This window comes from Bubalus kerabau, chromosome 1 (assembly GCF_029407905.1).
Source record: "Bubalus kerabau isolate K-KA32 ecotype Philippines breed swamp buffalo chromosome 1, PCC_UOA_SB_1v2, whole genome shotgun sequence".
Classification (NCBI taxonomy): domain Eukaryota; kingdom Metazoa; phylum Chordata; class Mammalia; order Artiodactyla; family Bovidae; genus Bubalus; species Bubalus kerabau.
In genome coordinates, this window is record NC_073624.1 from 240,331,589 (window position 1) to 240,350,821 (window position 19,233).

Here is a 19,233-nt window from a genome sequence, read left to right on the forward strand (position 1 = left end):
TCAACAACAGGGGAAAAATAATGCAGCCCTGATCAACGTGGGAACAGCAAACCCAGTCAACTGAGAAAATCCAAAATATTATTGCAAAGAAGAATTATATTTTTATTAGTTCACCATCAGAATATAAAAATAAATAAGTAAACAGAAAACAAATGGAGTCATTTTACAGAAAGCACATTCATTACTTAAAAGTATCATTTTAATGGCTTGGCACTTTCTGGTTATATCCACTTGTCATATTCCCTCATGATGACAAGAAAGAGATTCTTGGCTGTTTTCTCTGCATCTGTCTGCTTCTTTGTGTGGCTATTAAGGAACAACTGGCAATTCTGACAATTTTATGTCCTTTGCCATAACTACACTTGTCTTCTCTCTTGAATTGTAAGTTCTTTGTATTTTCCAGACACTAACAATTTCTCCATATCACTCTCCTATGTCTTACAGATAGAAGGCGGTGGGGGCTGCCAGAAAGGCTGAAGCTGAATTTCAATTTCAATCATCTTTTAAAATTCTGAGTTCAGGCATCCAAAGACTAAACTTGCTTAGAGGTGCAGAAAGCCCTGAGTTATCACCACCACTTCAAGGAAGTCTTCATGGACATGAGAACTAATATCTGCTGTGTAGGACCTTCTCAGTTTGTGTGTTCATGTCTCTGGTGTGTTCACTATCTCTTGTGTTCCCGTTCATCACAAATATATTATGGTGCTGGCATCAGAACATTGTGTTCTTACTGGTTGTCATAAAACTGATGCACTTGCAGCCTCAATTGAAAAGTTGTCAGTATAAATAACACATAAATTCACATTTTGCATAATAAGGTCCATTCCTTATATCAGGTTATGAGTGTATGAAACATATCTTGGCACACAAATGTTAAATAACAGTAATACATTAATAAATACATAAATTACTTAAATATTTAAATAACATAAAAGTCAGCTGTGACCTGTTAGCTGGAAACACTATAAATAAATTAGCTGATTGTTTCAGTGGGCATTTAGCATTTAAATATAAAAATACAGCAAAGACATCTTTATAATCTTAAAAAAAAAGCAAATTGGTAGAAAATATCTTTGCGGAGGTCTGTTCCGTCATGTCTTTTAAAAAATCCTCTGAGGTTTCATCCTGAGGTTAGAACCTGGAAAAGAATGCCAAGCATCTATGTGGATTCAAAATTCAGTAGCCAACCCTTATTTCACACAACACATTATTTGGGCAGTTGGGTTTTGGGGATTCCATGTCAGAAGGGTCCTCCCCTTCCTTATGTGCCTAAGATTTTGCTGGTACTATACTTGCCAGAGGTTCTCTTGGGAGTTTTCTTAAAAGACCATCTATCTGATCATGCCATTTCCTTGCTTAAAGCCCTTCAGTGGCCCCAGGGGTCGCCAGATAAGATCGTAATTCCTGGAAACAGCTTGCAGGCCACCTGTTCTCTGACTTTTGGCTACTTCTCTCTCTCTACTTCTGGAAGGGCGGGACCTGTGCCTGCTTTCTTTACTGTAGTGTCCCTGTGCCCAGCATTGTGCTTGGAATACCATGGCCATCAAATAAACACCCATTAATGAACAAATGTACGTTTCTATCTCTGGAGACTATGTGTTGGGCGCCGCCCCCCGCTTCCTGCCCCACACCATCCCCACCATTGTCCTGACTGTGGATACACTGAGTGCACAAGTCTGGGCTGGGCTTTGCTGGCTTGCTCACCTAACTGCAGGACACAGATGCCCATTCACTCCAGAATGAGCTGTAGTAGCGGTCCCGGGCTTGCACGCGGACGTTGGCATCCTTGTGGCATGTGACTTTGGCTGAGGTTTGGTCCATGAAGAGTTTCTGCAAGGGAGAGGGAACTTTTTGACAAAGCAATCACAAGGTGGGCTGGGCATATTTTGGCAAGTACAGTCTCCCAAAACATCCACACCTTAGTCTCAGGGCACTACTCTGGGAATTCACAGGGCGTATGTAGAACTTGCGCCACCTACTGACAGAAGCTCTCAGCATAGACACGATTTTTCTACCTTGTAAGCCAAAAGCCTGGAGGAAGAAATTGGTCAAGGCTTCATTTTTTCAGCACAGTTGCCTTGCTTGAAGGCCCCATGTGCACTCGCTCTAGTACTAGGCCAGTGGCAGGCTGAGAAAGATTTCCTCTAGCTGTCCCCTGGATATTCTGAAATTCTATAGTCTGATCCTTTTGTCAGAAATATCTTTGTTCAAACCCAGGCATTGCTGTTTATTAGCTATGTGGCCACAGGAAAATGTCTTAGTTTCTCTGTGTCTCAGTTCCTTATTTATAAAAGAGAGATAATCATAATAATCATTCCATTATAGAATTTTATAAAAGTTAAAGTAGCAAAGTATTTAATCATGTAGAAAATGCTCTGTAAATACTACTACCTATTAATACTATATATTAATAATATATTGAGAAGCACATAGCAAGATTTTAAGTAAAATCTAGGTAAAATCTACTCCTGAATAGCCCTTCCTTTCCAGAAAAAAATTCTCAGGGAGTTCCTGAATCATAGAATTTCTACCACATATTAACACTATACTGAATAAGGCCTTTATCTAGTGATTTCTAAAACTGGGGTCCAAGGAGTCTTTGGAACTATAAAAGGGCCTCTAGGAATTTGAGATTATGATGCTCAGGCAAGGAAGTTTGAAAGCCAATGTCTGAGACAACGTTCTGTTCAATAAGATAATTTCACAAGCTAGGAATTATCTAACACTTTAGAAGAAACATAGCATGAATGTTCTATCACCCATTATATTCATTCATTAGAAACCATTATTTTAGGCTCCTAGAGCCCAGATTTTCTATATCGAGGCCAATTCTGAGAGCAAAAATTAATGATCATCCATACTGGTGGCAGTAGGGTCTTAAGTGCATGGCCTTTGTGTCCTGGAGACTGAGTTTGCATCCTGGTTCTGCCACTTCCTAACTGGGTGACCTTGGGCATGTCACTCCACCTCTCTGAGCTTCAAAGTCTTCACTAGTGAAGTGGTACACATAACACTGCCTGCCTTTCTGGGGTTACTGTGAGAATTAAGTAAGATATGCAGGGAAAACCCTCAGCAGAGTTCCAGGCACATAGAAAGTACCAACCAAACATTAGCTGTTACTAGCTCTTGCCTGGAAAATCCCATGGATGGAGGAGCCTGGTAGGCTGCAGTCCATGGGGTCGCTAAGAGTTGGACACGACTGAGCGACTTCACTTTGACTTTTCACTTTCATGCATTGGAGAAGGAAATAGCAACCCACTCCAGTATTCTTGCCTGGAGAATCCCAGGGATGGGGGAGCCTGGTGGGCTGCCGTCTATGGGGTCGCACAGAGTTGGACATGACTGAAGTGACTTAGCAGCAGCAGCAGCAGCATTATTAATCTTCTCCTCGATGTGGGCCTACATAAACCTGACTACAGAACAGACGGCACCTGAACCACACCTTACCTTTTCTCTCTTGTTCTTTCCCTGGACCTGAACACAAAACGTCAGGGAGAAGTAGGAATGTGGGGTACTCCACGTGTCAGGGTACTCCCAGCTGACCTCCACCTGCCGAGAATTCTTTAATGGTCTCAGTTGCAGGTTCTTGGGTGGGTCTGGTTTGACTGTAGAAGAGAGAGAAACAGTTATTTTCCTAATGGGGCTTTGGGGTAAGGTAGTTTTGGCTTCTGACCCCACTTTCGCTGTTGACCAGCTCTGAGCCTAGGTCCATATAATAGTTACTGAACTTCTCTGATCTGGTTGACAGACATGAGTCACCCCTGCAAGTGATGCTCATGCTGATGCCTGTGGGAGGCATCCTCACCAACCGCTGCTTTGGCTGAAACTAAGAGAGACTCAGAATCCTTCTCATCACTGTGCAGTTATACAGGCCTGGGGGGTGGAACCACCTCTGTATGGTGCTCAGAGGAAAGATCTCAGAGACAAAGAAGACTTAATCTGCGCTGGCAGTGAAGGACCACCGTCTCTACAATCATTCCCCTTTGCACCAAACTCAGAAAGGGTGGAGCCTCTTGCTGGGGACTAGATGAGGGATTCCCACTTGGTGCCCTTTCTTTCGCCTTTTCATGGAAGCTGACACAGACTTGTCCTGTGGCAGTTAAGCCAACTTGTCTCTATGCTCAGTGACACATTCATTCAATAAAAAGCCCTTGTTATGTGCCAGCCACTGGACTGTGCACAGAAAGCACATCCCCGAATGTCAGAAAGACTCTGTCCTCAAATAAATGCCTTCTTCTAGAAAGGTGTAGGGAGGAGAGGGAGTCCATAGAATGGGCTTGAAACATCTGGACCCAGCACCTCTCCACACAAAGACAAAAGGCTCCTAGATGTTCCACAAATACTCTTTCCTCTTTCTTAACACAATGACATCTTATTTCCTTTAGGACTCAGACAATGCCACCTCGTCACAGAGACCTTCCCTGGCCACCTCACGTGAACAAGACCCCACCCTCTGCTTCCCACCAAAGGCAGTCCCTCCACAAATGCTAGAGCAGGTTCTGTGCTTCTGTCACACTTTATGGCACGATGCATGGTCACTGGATAAAGGGTGAAGGATATGACAAATGGCCAAATCTCCATCTGCCAATTTATAAAGAAGTCTCTTTCAAATGCTAGAGAAAGACTAGTTGGGAATAATTGCAATTAGGAGGGGAAGCTCTGGTTCTGCATATGAATATTATGCTTGAGTGACTGCTCTTGGATTCATCATGGAAGGTGCTTGGGTAGCAGAACAGAAGCGTAACCAGGAGCCTGCTTTTTCTGAGGCAGCCTAGGTCTGAATTGCTAGCTGTGAGATCTGGGGCAAGTTGTTTAACCTAACCAGGACTCAATTTCCTCTTCCTTAAAAGCAGTAATTGTATCTACATTGTAATTATTTTGGGGTGGAGGTGAAGAGTAAGAGATAACGCACGTATAAACCCTCACTCCGCGGCATGGAGCACTGTGAACATGTGATGAATGGCATCATCCTGATTAAGCAACATACAATCAAGCAGACTCACTGATGTCCCTGATGAAGAAGCTGCTGGTGTAGTTTTCATACTTGAGCTTGTGCACAGCTTCTACCACGACCTCAATAAGCAGGCTCTCCTCGGCGGCTGGGCAGGTGCTGCCCTCCTGACACTCCACTGTGTACTTGTTATACTCCCTGTGGTCCACGCTGACCTTCTCTGCTGAGAGCGACGCTGCTCCGCACGTCACCCCTCGGGGGTCAGAGGAGCTGAAATCAAAGACAAGTTATCCTGTGTCACACGACTGTAGGAGGGTCGCTAGCCATTGTAGCTAGACATCTGTCCAAGGATGCAATTTCTCCAATTGGTTTGATTTCTCTCAAGGGGATAGCAACTGCTCTCCCCATGAGACCAAGTGTTGCTTCAAAAAGTGGTACAAATGATTAGAAACAACTCTGCACTTATATGCCTCTGGCCTAAATGAATCTGAAAATTTTGGGATCCAAAGCTCCTGGTTAAATCTCCTTATCAAACATTTTAATTCATTTTCCTGAACAAAAATCAACACATACCTATTCTTAAGAAGATAGTGTATAAATGAAATGTATATGCCTCTTTTAACTCTAGTCCCCCTTTTAACCATAATCTCATGCCCTATATATAAATACAAATACTTTTCTTGGCTTGTTGTATCCCTCCAGACATTATTCTATGAATATTCAAAGCAGTCATTTATCCACATGTATGTATACATAAGAACTTTCCAGGTGGTGCTAGTGGTAAAGAACCTGTCTGCCAATGCAAGAGACGTAAGAGATGCAGGTTCAATCCCTGGGTTGGGAAGATCCCCTGGAGAAGGGCATGGCAACCCACTCCAGTATTCTTGCCTGGAGAATCACATGGACAGAGGAGCCTGGTGGGCTACAGTTTATGGGGTTGTAAAGAGTTGGACACGACTGAAGTGACTTAGCATGCACACACGTATATGCATATACATGTGTTTGTCTATATACACATACATTGGTTTTATTTTTATGAAAAAGGATAAAATTATATATATATATAATATGTATTTTATAAGTTTTAAAATTCTAACATATTATTATATTATATATGTTGTTGTTTAGTTGCTAAGTTGTGCTCGACTCTTTTGTGACCCCATGGACTGTAGCCTGCCAGGCTCCTCTGTCCATGTGATTCTCCAGGCAAGAATACTGGAGTGGGTTGCCATTTCCTTCTCCAGGGAATTTTCCTAACCCAGGGATCAAACCTGCATCTCCTGTTTGGGAGGCAAATTCTTTACCATTGAGCCACCAGGGACACCCATATTTACATACATATGTATGTATATATATAACTCTGCAACCATCTTTCCCCCTTCTGAACATATGGAGTACTCCATGACACACCACATGGATTGGGTTATTCATTTTGAAGACTGCACAATAAGACGGGGTATAATGTACCTCACTGTTTAACCTTTGCCCTGCAGATTACCAAGAACATCACAATGAACCGTTGCATCTATGTCTCTGTGAACTTGTATAAGCATTTCTTTAGTAAGCACTTTCATTTTAATGATGGAATAGTAAGACTCCAATGGTTTATTCAGTTAAATAGTGGCCAGGCCAGGGTGATCACTTAGGGTTTGTTCCGTTAGCCTGTTTTGTTTGGGAACTTAGATGAGAGGGAAGGAAGTCACATAGAGGGCTAACGTAGGTTCCGTACCAAGGGAAGTGGTTTCTTGGGGTAAGTTCAGGTGCATTGGACAAACAGTGAACTTCAGATTAGTAGTGCCAGCAGAAGAAAAAGGAGTTGAAGTGGCCCTGGGAAAATTTTTAGAAGCTTCACAGAGCTTTTGGAGTTGGTCTTAGAGCTTACAAGATACATGCCCTAGGGCTCTTGTTTCTATTTTTGACTCAAGGTGCAATTTTGGCAAGTCCTTCATAGCTTTGATTTCTCCTTTTATTCTCTCCCTGTGGTGCTATGAGCCTTAATGAAGCATTGCCAGGCAATTTGGTTGTGTGGGTTCATACATAGCAGAGGCTATTCCAAGCCCCAATAATATCCTGTTCTAATGCTTACATTTATTCAGGCAATTAGCGTAAACCTTCATGTTCTTTCCCTAATTTAGGCAAGGGTGTATATATGCGGAGCGGGGGATTAAAAACATAGGATTGATTTTATTTTCTCCCTTCTCATTAACTGATAGGGTATTGCTAGGTTGCCCTTATTTTCTTAATGAGAAAGTTCAAGAGAAATGCTGAGAAACCCCAGTGGTTTCACTTACCCTCTGCTGCTTTTGACACTGAATTTCAAATCAGTACTGATTGCTGTCAGCCACCAGCAGGTGAAGTGTCCAGAATAATCCTTTGCCTCACATTTTAAAAAACTCTTAGCTTTGGGTTCTGGATTTGAAAAGAACAAAAATTCAATATTTATGGATTTTCTTTCTTTTAAAATTGCAGATTTTTATTGCCATAAATTACAGACCACTGTATGGTATAAGAGTGAAGATTTTCCATCTATGTCCTAGGAAAATGCTGCTGTTCCCCTGGCAGGCAGTTCAGCGAGGACTGGGAAGGTCCCAAGAGGAAGTTGATTCTGTAGATTATACTACACACCTAACATATCAGAGGGAGGTATTAATTTCTTTCAAGGCTATCAGCCCAGAGCTGAGTTACGCACACTGCATGTTAACTTCCATTAGTCATCCAATCATATTACTGCTATTTGAAAAGAACCTCAGGAAAAGCATCTAGATTCCCTCTGAAACTCTCTCAACAGGAGATTTTGATGGCTGATAATCCAGTGTCCAGCAAAGGAAAAACAAAGCAAAGGAAAATATAGGTTTTGGGTGGTTTCAGTAAGGGACTTGGTATGACTTCATTAATCACATTAAGCCTGTCTTGCCTTTTAAATTCTAAATTTTTTTTTTAATCTCTTATGGAGCCAAAGAGAAAACTGACACCATCCAAGGGGATGGGATTACCTTTCTGATCCTTTAAAATATCAGTGGACCAAATTCCATCTTCCTTTTTGTGCAGCAGGAGGAGTGAACGACTCAGAGCCTCGCCTCCTTTGTGACAGGTGTACTGCCCAGCATCTCCAAACTCTTTGACTTGGATGGTCAAGGTTTTGCCAGAGCCCAAGACCTCACTGCTCTGGTCTGAGGTCCAGGTGATACCGTCTTCTTCAGGAGTGTCACACGTGAGGACCACTGTTTCTCCAGGAGCATCAGGATACCAATCCAATTCTACAATATAAACTGGAGAGCACAGGGATTGGAGAACTGGACTGTGTTTTTTGTATCACCTGGGCATCTGAATGGCTGAAGCACAACCTTGCTAATAACAGCAAATGCTTGCTGAAGATGACCTCAGGTTACCAGGCTTCACTTGGGTTCAAAATTGTGGAAGAGAGAAACTGAGTGTAATAGCTGCCACTGACTGATTGTCAGGCTGCCATTAATAGTTAACTTCTGATTAGCTGGCAGATGAGGAAGACCTTGATATACCAAAAATTACAAACAGCACAATACTCTTTCTCAAAGCCTTGGTGGACATAGGAAACTTCCAGCACAATTCACGTTCATAGAGAATAAGTGCTGAAAAAGACTGATGAGGACTGAGATCCTGTCCCCACTAGCTGGCTGGGGAACTTTGAGAAAATACTTAATCACCATGAACCTCAGTTTCCTTGTCTGTAAAATGACAATAATAATAGTATCTGCCTTGTCAGTTTGGCTGTGAGGATTAAATGAAAAAAGCATGTAAAACACTTAGCCCAGAATCTGTCACTCAGAATTAGTTGTTATTGTTAGTCACAGACCAAAGGTTAGACAACTGTGCCAGAAACTGCTTTCCAATGTTCCACAGGGATTGAAGGATTTATTTCCTACTGCATGAAACTCACCAATGGAGATTTTCATTCCCTCTGTGTTTTTAAAAGCGACTTTACACTCTTACGAGGCAGTTCAGTAGATCTCAGTCTTCCCGTTTTATAGAGAAGGGTACTGAGGCCCATGAGGTTAAGCAAGGTTCCATCAAGTTAGAACCACAAGAGTTATATCTCAGGTCTTTGCCCTGAACCTCTAATACCAGCATCTAAACTGGCACTTGAGGAATGGCCTAATATCGCATTTTGAAGAGTATTTCATATCAAACCTTCATTCATTCATGCATCAATTATTAATTAAATAGAACTGTTTAATGCAGTGGTTCTCAATGCATGATCATCCAACTACTATCAGCAGTATAGTAGTTGGACTCTGTTAGAACTGCAAGTTCTCAGTTACTGAATCAAGAACTTTGAACTGGGTCTAGTGACCTATTTGTAATCTCTGCAGATGATTCTGAAAACCACTCTAGAGAGCCATGGTAGTTAAAAGCCCGGATATTGGAGTCAACACAGGTCTGGGTTAGGACTCAGCTCTATCTTTTACACTGGCCTGTGGCCTTGGGCAAAGCACTCAATTACTCTAAGCTTCAAGTGTCATCATCTTTAAAATAAGCAACATATTAGAACTTGTTCCAGAAGGTGGAGATGTGGATTACAAGAGCTAATTCATCTAAGAGCTTGACCCAGTGCCCTTAAATGCTCTGTCACTGCTGGCTCTTGTGATTGGCATCCCAATGTGAATCGTTGTGGAATATAAAGTTCCCACTTAACATCAAAGGGATTTATAATTACTGAATGGGTAACACAGACCTGATGTAAAAGTACCTGGGGCCCAGCTCTGAAAATGGTCAGCTGTGCCGATACAAAACTACACGGCACCTTCGACTTTGTCACACTGGTGACTGACCAGCTATTTTCCTGTCACAATTAAGACTCAGAAGACAAAGACACCTGTTCAAGGGCAGGGGAAACAGCTGCATGAGGAGATGTGTCCAGAACCTAGCGCCCAGCGCATCTCGTCTCATTGCCAGAGTCGCATGCCCTCTCATTGTTTCTCACTTTGACTTTCTGGAATTTCTGTGGTTTACCAAATCAGAAGTAACTCAGGGCAGGCTATGCAAGGGCCATACCTCCTGAGCTCGCTCAAAATCCCAGAGCTGGAAAGGTTTGGAACAGTCATCTGGCTCAGACCTTTCCCTTTATTCAGGGGAGGGTCTAAAACTCTCAGACTCTCCTGAGGCAGAGTAGGGATGGTTGGATCCTTGTCTTCCGTAAATTCTTAAGAACGGAGGAAGAGCCCCAGATTTCTTTCAGGGACCCATTGTACTGTGTTCTCCTCGCTACTGAAAGATGGTTTCTCATGATCAGCTGCAATGTCTTCATTGTAAATGCATGCCTATTTCCTCTTGCTCAGCTGTCTGAGGACAGAGGAAACAATTGCTTCATGTCCTTCTGGTAAAGCCTTCTTCAAATACTTCAGTGCATAAGCATTGAAGTGAGACAGAATTGGGGTCAAGTTCCTGTTCCACCCTTACTGGGTGAAATTTGGTAAGTTACTTAATCTCTACAGCCTCTACTTTTAACATCGGTAATATGGGGTATAAACACTTCCTATCTCTTATGGTTGTTGTGAGAATTAAATGAGATGCTGTTCTCAATAAACATTATTATTATACAATTAAAGACAGTAATTGTCCATGTTATTACATTGACATCACGGAGAAATATCTGAGGGCTTTTCAGGAACAGCTAACAATCTGTTAATACATATTTGTTGTGTGTGAGATACTAGAAGGATAGAGGGAATCCCTTATTCTAATAATAAGTACCTATTATTCTACTTATAATTTTTATTGATCACTGGGATAATAGATGGCCTTGAATCAGCAGACACATTATTTTAAACAACCAAAACAATAATACTAGCTAACATTCACTGTCACTTCGTCATCTGTTGAGTTGTCTTCTGTATTCACTAGTATATTTAATAATCTTTGTAGTAGATATCACTTCGTAATCTTCAGTTTACTTAAGGGAACTCAGGCTCAGAGGTGACCCAGCTCAAGGTCACATAATTAATAAATGGCAGAATCAGCTCTGAACGGAAGTCAATGTGGGTCTAAAATCCCATGCTTTCCCCAAAGTGCTTGGTCAGAGGTAAGTCATCTCAGTGCCAGGTGAGGGGCTGATATTGCATGGTGGAGGGGAAGACATAGTTCTTATACTTTTCAAATCCCTCACTTTGGAATCTTAATCATATGATACAGCTGATTTTTAGTAATACTGGTAAAGTCTGTATCTCTTTTCCTACCGTAGTCTACCAAAAGCTCCTTCTCTGACATTTAATGTGAGAGCCAAACAGTATAGATACCCTCAAACCATAAATACAGATATCCTCAAAGGTGGAACAAGGACAGAGGGCCGCTGTTATCCCAGAGTGAAGTCCCAGTGCCTGCCCATTTCAGTTTAATTTCTCAACAGGACTGCCTGACAGTCCTGGCTTAGGCCCTGGGACCTTCGAAGAGAATCAGGAAAGGCTGGTTACCATTTTTCTCCAGTTCCCATATGGCCATGATGGGAGATGCCAGCAAAACCAGGGAAAACCAGGAAACAACCAACTGCTGAGGGTGCATCTGCATGAGGGGCAGAAACAGAGGAGGAGAAGGAAGAAAAGAAAAAAGAAGAGGGATAGGAGAAGAGAAAATGTCAGTAGTTCAACAGTCACATTTGGAAGCCATATTCACATTCTATGTATTCCATTTGTCTTTGATCTTTATCTTCCGCTTCCTTCTCTGTGCTATCAGGTTAATTTGCAGTGAATTCCAGGAGCCCTCTGCCAGTCTCTGGGTAAGAACATCTCCAAACAGAGAACCACAGATGATCTGGAGCTGAAAGAGACCTAAGGCCAGCCATCTGATACAACCCTCTTATTTTTAAGATGAGAAACCTAAGGCTCAGAGAAGGAGCGTGACTTGTCTGGATTGACATTCAGTCATTATTTACTCCCTAAGTAGAGGGTACTGAGCTAGAACAGCTGAAACTGAAAAGGATTTTTACCTGGATCCTGACTTCCAGGAGCAAATAGTTTCATTCAACAAGTATTTCTTAAGTTACTTTGTTAAATGCCTATCCTCTGGTTGGGGAAATAAGCTACATATCCACATTATTGTAGCACAAGGCAGAATGTGCAGTGACACCCCGGACTATAGGATTTACGTTGTGGGGCGGGGGAGTCAGATTTGAAGTGATCTTTCAAGTTCTGGCAATGAGTTCAGTCCTTGTTAAAGAAGTCTCCTTTCTCTCCTGTTTAGGCTGTAATTGTTCCAAACACAAAGATTATTTCCTCCCATGTAAGGTATCCAGTGGTTCTCAAACTTGAGTGCATGTCAGAATAACCTGGAATCCTTGCTAAAGCACAGACTGGTGACCCCACCCCCTACCCTGACCCTAAAATAACTAATTCAGCAGTCTGGGTGTGGGAATCTGCATTCCTATAAGCTTCCAGGGGAGGCTGATATTGCTGGTCTGAGGACTACTGTTCAAGGTCCATTGATTTCATACATGTCCAGGGTTCAGAGCCCCTGAAAATCAAGATGTTCCTTGGGAGAAGACCATAAAATACTGAATATCTACCACAGAGTAATTAAATGCATACTTTTGTGCTAAATCAGCCATATTATAGTGAATTCACCCTGTTACAGTGAAACTCAGTCAAGATTAGTATTCAGGGTTTATGAAAAATTTCAGACTGAAAATTAGATGGAGATTGTTATTTATTTTCAATCTGACACACCTCTATCCATCTTGGCTCTCCAATGTTCTGTAGGAATCTAGTTTCAAAAACCACTGGGCTATACGAAGACCAGACTCAAAAAGTTTTTGGCAAAATACCTTAAAAATAAGCACCCCTTGGTCAGGGTGACTAAATATTGACAAATCATGGCTGTCAGAATGATGCTAATCCTAGGGGCACTTTGCCACCTACTTTATTCCCTTATATTATAAAGGTTATGAGTGGCGGAGTCAGGACTAGAAGTCAGCCCTTCCCGAGCACCATCAGCACTCTTGTCACTGCAGCATGGAACTTTCAAGGGCACACCTATCAGTTTAGTTCAACTTGTGACTGTAGCGAAGTTCTAGTTGCCACAGAGGACCAGTTATTACATTTGTAGGCATGGAGTCCAGCAGCATGGGCTTGATTTCTGGTTTGAGCACTCACTAGTTGTTTTATATTGGCCAAATTACTCTCTGAGCCTCAGTTTCCTCATCTATAAAATGGGTATAAGACCCATTTCAAAGCATTGTTGAGAGAATGCAATGAGATGACATATTATAGAAGCCAAACCAAACATATTAGCTTGTACCCAGAGGAAGAAATAAAGTAAGAGTTTAATTTCTCCCTTGTGCATGATGGATAAATTAAAAAGTCCTGCCTGTATATATATACTACTGTGTATAAAACAGATAACTAATGAGAACCTACTGTATAGCACAGGGAACTCTGCTTGTGCTCTGTGGTGACCTAAATGGGAAGGAAATCCAAAAAGAGGAGATATATGTATACATATGGCTGATTCACTTTGCTGTACAGCAGAAACTGACACAGCAGTGTAAAGCAACAGTGCTCCAATAATAAAATAAAATAAAAATGAAAAAAAAGTCATGCCTGGCTATAGGGAAATGCCCAGAGGCACTGCAATTATACAGGCCTATAAAACCCAGATGTCAGCACTCTGGGAATGAAAAAACAGAGATTCCTGGCACCTTCTGGTGAGTCCTTTATGCTCTCTTAACACTGGGGTTTTCCCTTTAGCTAGGTGCCCAGCACTTCCTCTCTGGGCCTCAGATGCATCTGAGAATATCAGGTGAACCATACTTCATGGTCAAGAGGGCCTTGGTGATGGTTCTAAGAAGCAACTCCCATTTTTGTATCATCTACAGTTTGAACCACAGGACAGTGCAGAAGGTGGAGACGGTGCTGGGCTACTCTCTTAATCAAATGCAGGGGAAACCACAAAGAGGCTGCCTGCAGTTACCCTGTTGTTCTCTTGATCATCTGATACCATGGGCTTGAATTCTGGTTCCACCACTCACTAGTCATATGATATGGGCTAAATTACTTTCTAAGCCTCATTTTCCTCAGCCGTAAAATGGATGTAATACCCATCTCAAAGGGTTGTTGGGCTGTATCCCACAGACCACATTTTCTCAACATGCTCAATTTGAGAGTTTTAAGGATTAAATGTTTGAAAATGCAATTTCACAGGTTTTCTAAACTCTTGAAACCTTTATATGATGGACGTAAGATCCCCAGATACTGTAGTGTGTTAAGGCTCCCTAACTCTGGTGTTAACATGGGCATGCCAGTGACGTTTGGCTGAGTGTCTCTCTTTCAAGTTTTATTTTGTTCATTACTTTTTAATCAGAAAAGAGAATTATCATTTAAAGATAAAAAGACATAGTCACAGAAGGCATGTGTAGCAAATGCAAATGGTCCTAGTGTTAGTCATAGGCAGCTCTGTGTTGGCATCCCAGCTCTGCCACTTTTTAGGTGTATGACTCTGGTCAAGTCACTTGCTCTCTTTGAGCCTCACACTCCTAATCTGTAAAATGGTCATCCTGTTGTGATAAAATGATAACGAAATAATTCACATGAAGTATTCAGCACGGTGCCCTGATGAAGGCAGGTCTCCCAGCAGTTTCCTCTCAGAGCTCCATTCCTCCTTTGACAGCACCTACTTAAGACAACTGCAATCATATTGCTACTTCTTTCATGTTTGTCTTCCCTACAACACTGAGCTCTCTGATGGCAGCAACCACATCTGTCTTATTCTATACTTTGTCCCCAGAGTCTAGCAGAGAGAATCTATCTTAGAGGGATTTCATTATTAGAAGAATGAATGAATGGACAGAAACCATATCTCAGACCCCAATAAAATGAAGTCTAAGAGGCTGCCCAAATTCTTTCTAATACCTTGAAATTCCTCATTTGAAAACAAAGTGGGCCATCAGCTCAGGTTTAGTAATCTCTTTTTTAAAATGATATTTTAAACTAATGATTTTTTTTTAACCTGAAAATTATTGTGCATGATTAACCTGGGCAACCATCAGATACCAGTATAGTAAAGATGATCATTTTTTCTTCTTCTTACAGATTTTAAAACTTCACAAAGTAATTTTAAACATTGGAGTTGCTTTCCATTGTTTAAGTGATTAGTTAATCCAAAAGATCTAGATAACCCAACTATTAATCTAGTTGATTGTCACAAACCCACCACAAATATGGGACTAACTATGCTAACAATATACACTTATGAGGTCTAAGCATGAATTCAATTATTTATTGAATTTATTATTACTTATTGAATGAAAGGCTTTTAGTAAGTTTACAATAACAAGGGAAGCACCACTCACTTTAATTCTATACAATCCTTTAACTGATGAATGTTAATATTGAAGAAAACATTTTTATACACATACTACTTTAAAACAAGACAAACCTTTCTAAAAAATATGCGTTCCTTCATAGACTTTAGTAAATAATTATTATTAGTTGACTTTTAAAATGAATACTTTATACCCCTGGACAGCCTGTGGGCCTGTGGAAGGGGCGACAGGGGCAGGGAAATGCTTACCTTGCTTCTGCTCCTGCTGCAGAGTTCGCTGGGTCTGAAACAGTTGTTTCTGCTTCTGATGCTGCTGTTGCTACTATTGGAGCTTATATACCCTACTCCTAACAAGCTTTCTGATGGAAACTTAAACTAGAAACTGACTTGTTCCAAATTGCAACACTGAAAACAACTCTCACAACCTTCTGGGGAATTTCAAGCAGTTCCTTTTTTTCTCTCTCTATGTGTATCAATAGCTCAGAGGGAACATAGGCATCAAAATCCCAGGTAGTGAACTAAGAGGAAATGACTTTCGGGTGGAGAAAAAGAAAGGAGATGGGATGCTCACTTCTTTGAGTTGACATCATGGCCGAAGAGATTAGAGACAGTAAGAGGCAACCTCCCTGGACTCCGCAGACAAGAGAAGAAGGAAGAACAAGGAGACGTCGAGCCGGAGGATGAGTTCAGGTCAGGATCCAGCAGTTGTATGGTGGAGGGTTGGAAAGCAAAATCTACGGTCCTCCTGAAGTCAAAGAGGATGAGATGAGGGCAAAGGTTTAGTATGTCCTGAACGCCCTTCCCCATATTACGCCTTTAACGTGTGGATTTCAGAAACATACTCTTACTACCCATTGTGTCCCTGCCGACCCTCCAACACACTGTGCACACTCATAAAGACACAGCCCTGGGAAGATGATAAACATGTATATTACTAATAACATTCAAAATATGTAGGAATGCTGTCTACGCTCACAGGTACTTACTGATAGACGGATGTGAGCAGAAAGTGAAATATCCACAGGCATGTATACAACCAATGCCACACTCAAGGTACACGTCTTTGGGCACCCAGACTTCACACTCATTTTCACACAAATCTATGACCCTAGGAGCTCTACACAGATGCACAGAGGTAGCAGAACTATCTGAAGATTTCCAGCAGAGTTTAACTAAGAGAGGTGCAAAGGTGTACATCGGTTTTAGACACCCCGATTCCCATCTGCGCACGAACAGAAACATTAACAACACCTACACCAAACACTACAGGGAGCAAGTGCAGGCCGTGCTCAAATACGTACACCGCCGACAGAGGGCGCTGCTGCGAAACGGTCCCCGCGCAGCGCCCCGGGTCCGCGCGGGCTGCAGTGACTTCTCCATCCAAGCCTCAGGTCCCAGCCGCGAGGGAAGTTCCTGGGGCCGGCTGGGTTTAAGGTGGGTGCAGATTTCCGCACTAAGTTTCCTCGCAGTCTCAGTCAGGGAAAACGGGGAACCCGGGCGAGAGCCGCGGAGCTTCCCAGCAGCACTTCCTCACTCCCGCCGCTGTCCCGACCGCGGGAGGGCGGGGGCGCTTAGCAGGCAGTCCCACTGGTTATCCAGCCTTGTGCTCTGACTTGGGCGGAGACGGTACCTCCAGCTCAGAGGGGCATCTCCGGGCTCCTCTGCCCTCCAGGCTTGAAGGTGAACGGAGTCCTCAGGTTAAACAACAAAGCACAACGTCGTATGTTTGAGATATATGGTTATGTGAACAAAGTAGGTTGTATTTTATGTTGGTGATATGATACTGTGTGTGTGTGTGTGTGTGTGTGTGTGTGCGTGCGCGCGCGCGTGTGTGCATGCGCTTTTTACAGTGGGCATCCCTTGAGGAGTATAGGTAGGCAGTGATGGGGCCTTTTCACAGTTTGACTTTTTTGTTGTTTTTATATAATATACACATATATTAAATATGTATTAAAATATGTACCAGGTCGAGGAGTCCTTCCTGTAAAAAGACATTCATTTCCCCCAGTAAGTCATCAGTGGCTACTGAACAGAAAATTGAAAATGAATTTGACATGACTTTTACTAATTCATTTACAATGGCTGCATCAAAACAGATGAGACCTTTTCTGACCCTTTGTAAATATATACATACATAAAATAAGACAAAACATTTAAAAATATTAATAAAATCTTCAAAATTTTAAAAAATTGATTTGATGCATAAAATCTAAGTACAAATAGTATGCTTGTTATGCAAAAAATAAAAGCTTCAAGGTAAGCCTTTCCCATCACCACCCCCTCTTCCACTCAGATTGCAGCCTCAGGGCAAGTCTTATATGGAAAGTGTGGGGCCACTACTGTTCACCTATGCCAAGGGCAGATACTACGTATTTAAGAACATAGGCTCTGAAAGTAGAGACCTGGATTCCAGCACCTGCTCTGCAAATTATTAACGTCTCTAAGCCTCAGTTCACACATCTATAAAATGGGATTAATAATAGTACCTGGTCTTAGGTTTGTCGTGAAGATTAAATGAGATATGATGTAATGCATTTAGTACAGTATCTGGCTAAGTGCTTAATAAATGGCTGCTTTTACTCATTTATTCATTTTGTCCTGCTTATCCCAGGAAGACTCTTGTTAGCTCAAATGGGGACATTGAAGATGGCAAGAGGAATGAAAGAAGTCGGGGAATCAATGTGAGGAACCAAGAAGAGGGCTCCTCATTGTCCTCATGCCATTAAACCATATCACTACAGTTGGGCCATTAATTTGGCTCTGACCATTCAGGTAGCCAAGATGAGAAAGAAGAACCTGTACTTGTCCGACCTCTGCCCAGAGAACTGACTACCTATTTTGATGAGGCCGCTTCACCCACTGAGGAAAGTAGTTCTCATACTTTATCGACAGATAAGAAAAAAAATTCAGGTTTTGGGGCCCAACCCTCAGAGCTTGTGACTCATGAGATCTAGAGTGGGACTCAGGAATTTCCTTTTTAACAAGTTTGCCTGTGTTTCTGATGTGGGGACTGTTGCCCACACTTTGATACATGCTACACAGCCCCTGTGCTCTACCTCCTGGAGATAACATCCACTCCTTACTCATCTCTGGTCACCCCACAAGGCTGGCCAGCACTCTGGTGATGTCAGCCCATGTCCTGATTTCAAAGAAGAGGTTTATCACCCTGTCCCACTTCACCATTCAGACCGAGCCTGACCCCAGGCAAACTGAACCAGAGGCTGTGATCTCCCTGTGGCTTTTCCTCTGGGAAAGGCAGTTCTGCTGACAGACAGCAGCCATGCTGACCTGTAAGATAGAGAGGATTCCCCTAGAAACTAAAAATAACTTGAAGAATTTTTGACCACAAACTTTTTTTCTAAAAGAATGCTCTGAATTTCTATACAAGTTTCAAAAAAAGGGGAAGCTGTGTACTCTGTAAAATTGAAATATTTTAAAAAAATTACCTAAGCAATACATGTATGCATGCTTGTAAAAACTTCAAACCATACAAATAAAGATAGAATAAAAAGTTGAGGTGCTGATTCATGTGGCTCCCAGAGGTCACCAGTGCTAACATTTTGGTGTGTATTCCTCCAGAGACTACTCTTAGCCCTTTTCTATGTATTTATATCTATCTATCAGAATGGAATCATACTATACATATTCTGCAAATTGCTCTTTCCTTGTGATAGTCTGTTTTGTGTCCAGCAGCCTCCACCTGTCTTTGCAATGAAAGTGTTAGCCAAGTTAGGTTTGCCCCTGAACTGCTAGAGGATCAGGATCCCATAGTAGTGAATACTCCAACCAGATGGAAATGGCAGGTCCCCAAGGATGTGCCTTTTAGGTGTGCCTGACTGGTTAGTAGTGCCAACAGAGTGAAGCAATACGGCAGTTTTGTGGCTCATGAGGACCAAGGCTTCTTCCCCAAATTGGTCAGCTGCTTTTGAAGGAACACTTGCAGTTTAACGGCATTGGCGGTAATTCCCACCTGCCCTCTCAGAAGCGTGCTCTTG

At 42.1% G+C, this 19,233-nt stretch overlaps 1 protein-coding gene across 1 annotated transcript; it reads right to left on the bottom strand.

The window, feature by feature from the left end:
• Positions 1 to 1,125: 1,125 nt before the first annotated feature.
• Positions 1,126 to 11,485, bottom strand: IL12B (interleukin 12B). Its single transcript, XM_055566818.1, has 7 exons — positions 11,398 to 11,485; positions 7,945 to 8,220; positions 7,243 to 7,360; positions 5,004 to 5,221; positions 3,448 to 3,605; positions 1,705 to 1,830; positions 1,126 to 1,138 (listed from the first exon to the last, which is right to left on the bottom strand). Exons 1-6 carry the CDS (start codon positions 11,483 to 11,485, stop codon positions 1,705 to 1,707), a joined length of 984 nt encoding a protein of 327 aa, XP_055422793.1. The 3' UTR covers positions 1,126 to 1,138.
• Positions 11,486 to 19,233: the final 7,748 nt, after the last annotated feature.

Bases quoted from the DNA above. Each gene is read 5' to 3' on its own strand.
- IL12B (XM_055566818.1), bottom strand. From the start codon at position 11,485: ATGCACCCTCAGCAGTTGGTTGTTTCCTGGTTTTCCCTGGTTTTGCTG. The intron at 7,361-7,944 runs GTAATCCCATCC...TTTCAAATCCAG, and splicing joins TATTTTAAAGGATCAGAAAG to AACCCAAAGCTAAGAGTTTT. The intron at 1,831-3,447 runs GTAAGGTGTGGT...TCTCCCTTGCAG, and splicing joins GAAAGAACAAGAGAGAAAAG to AAACTCTTCATGGACCAAAC.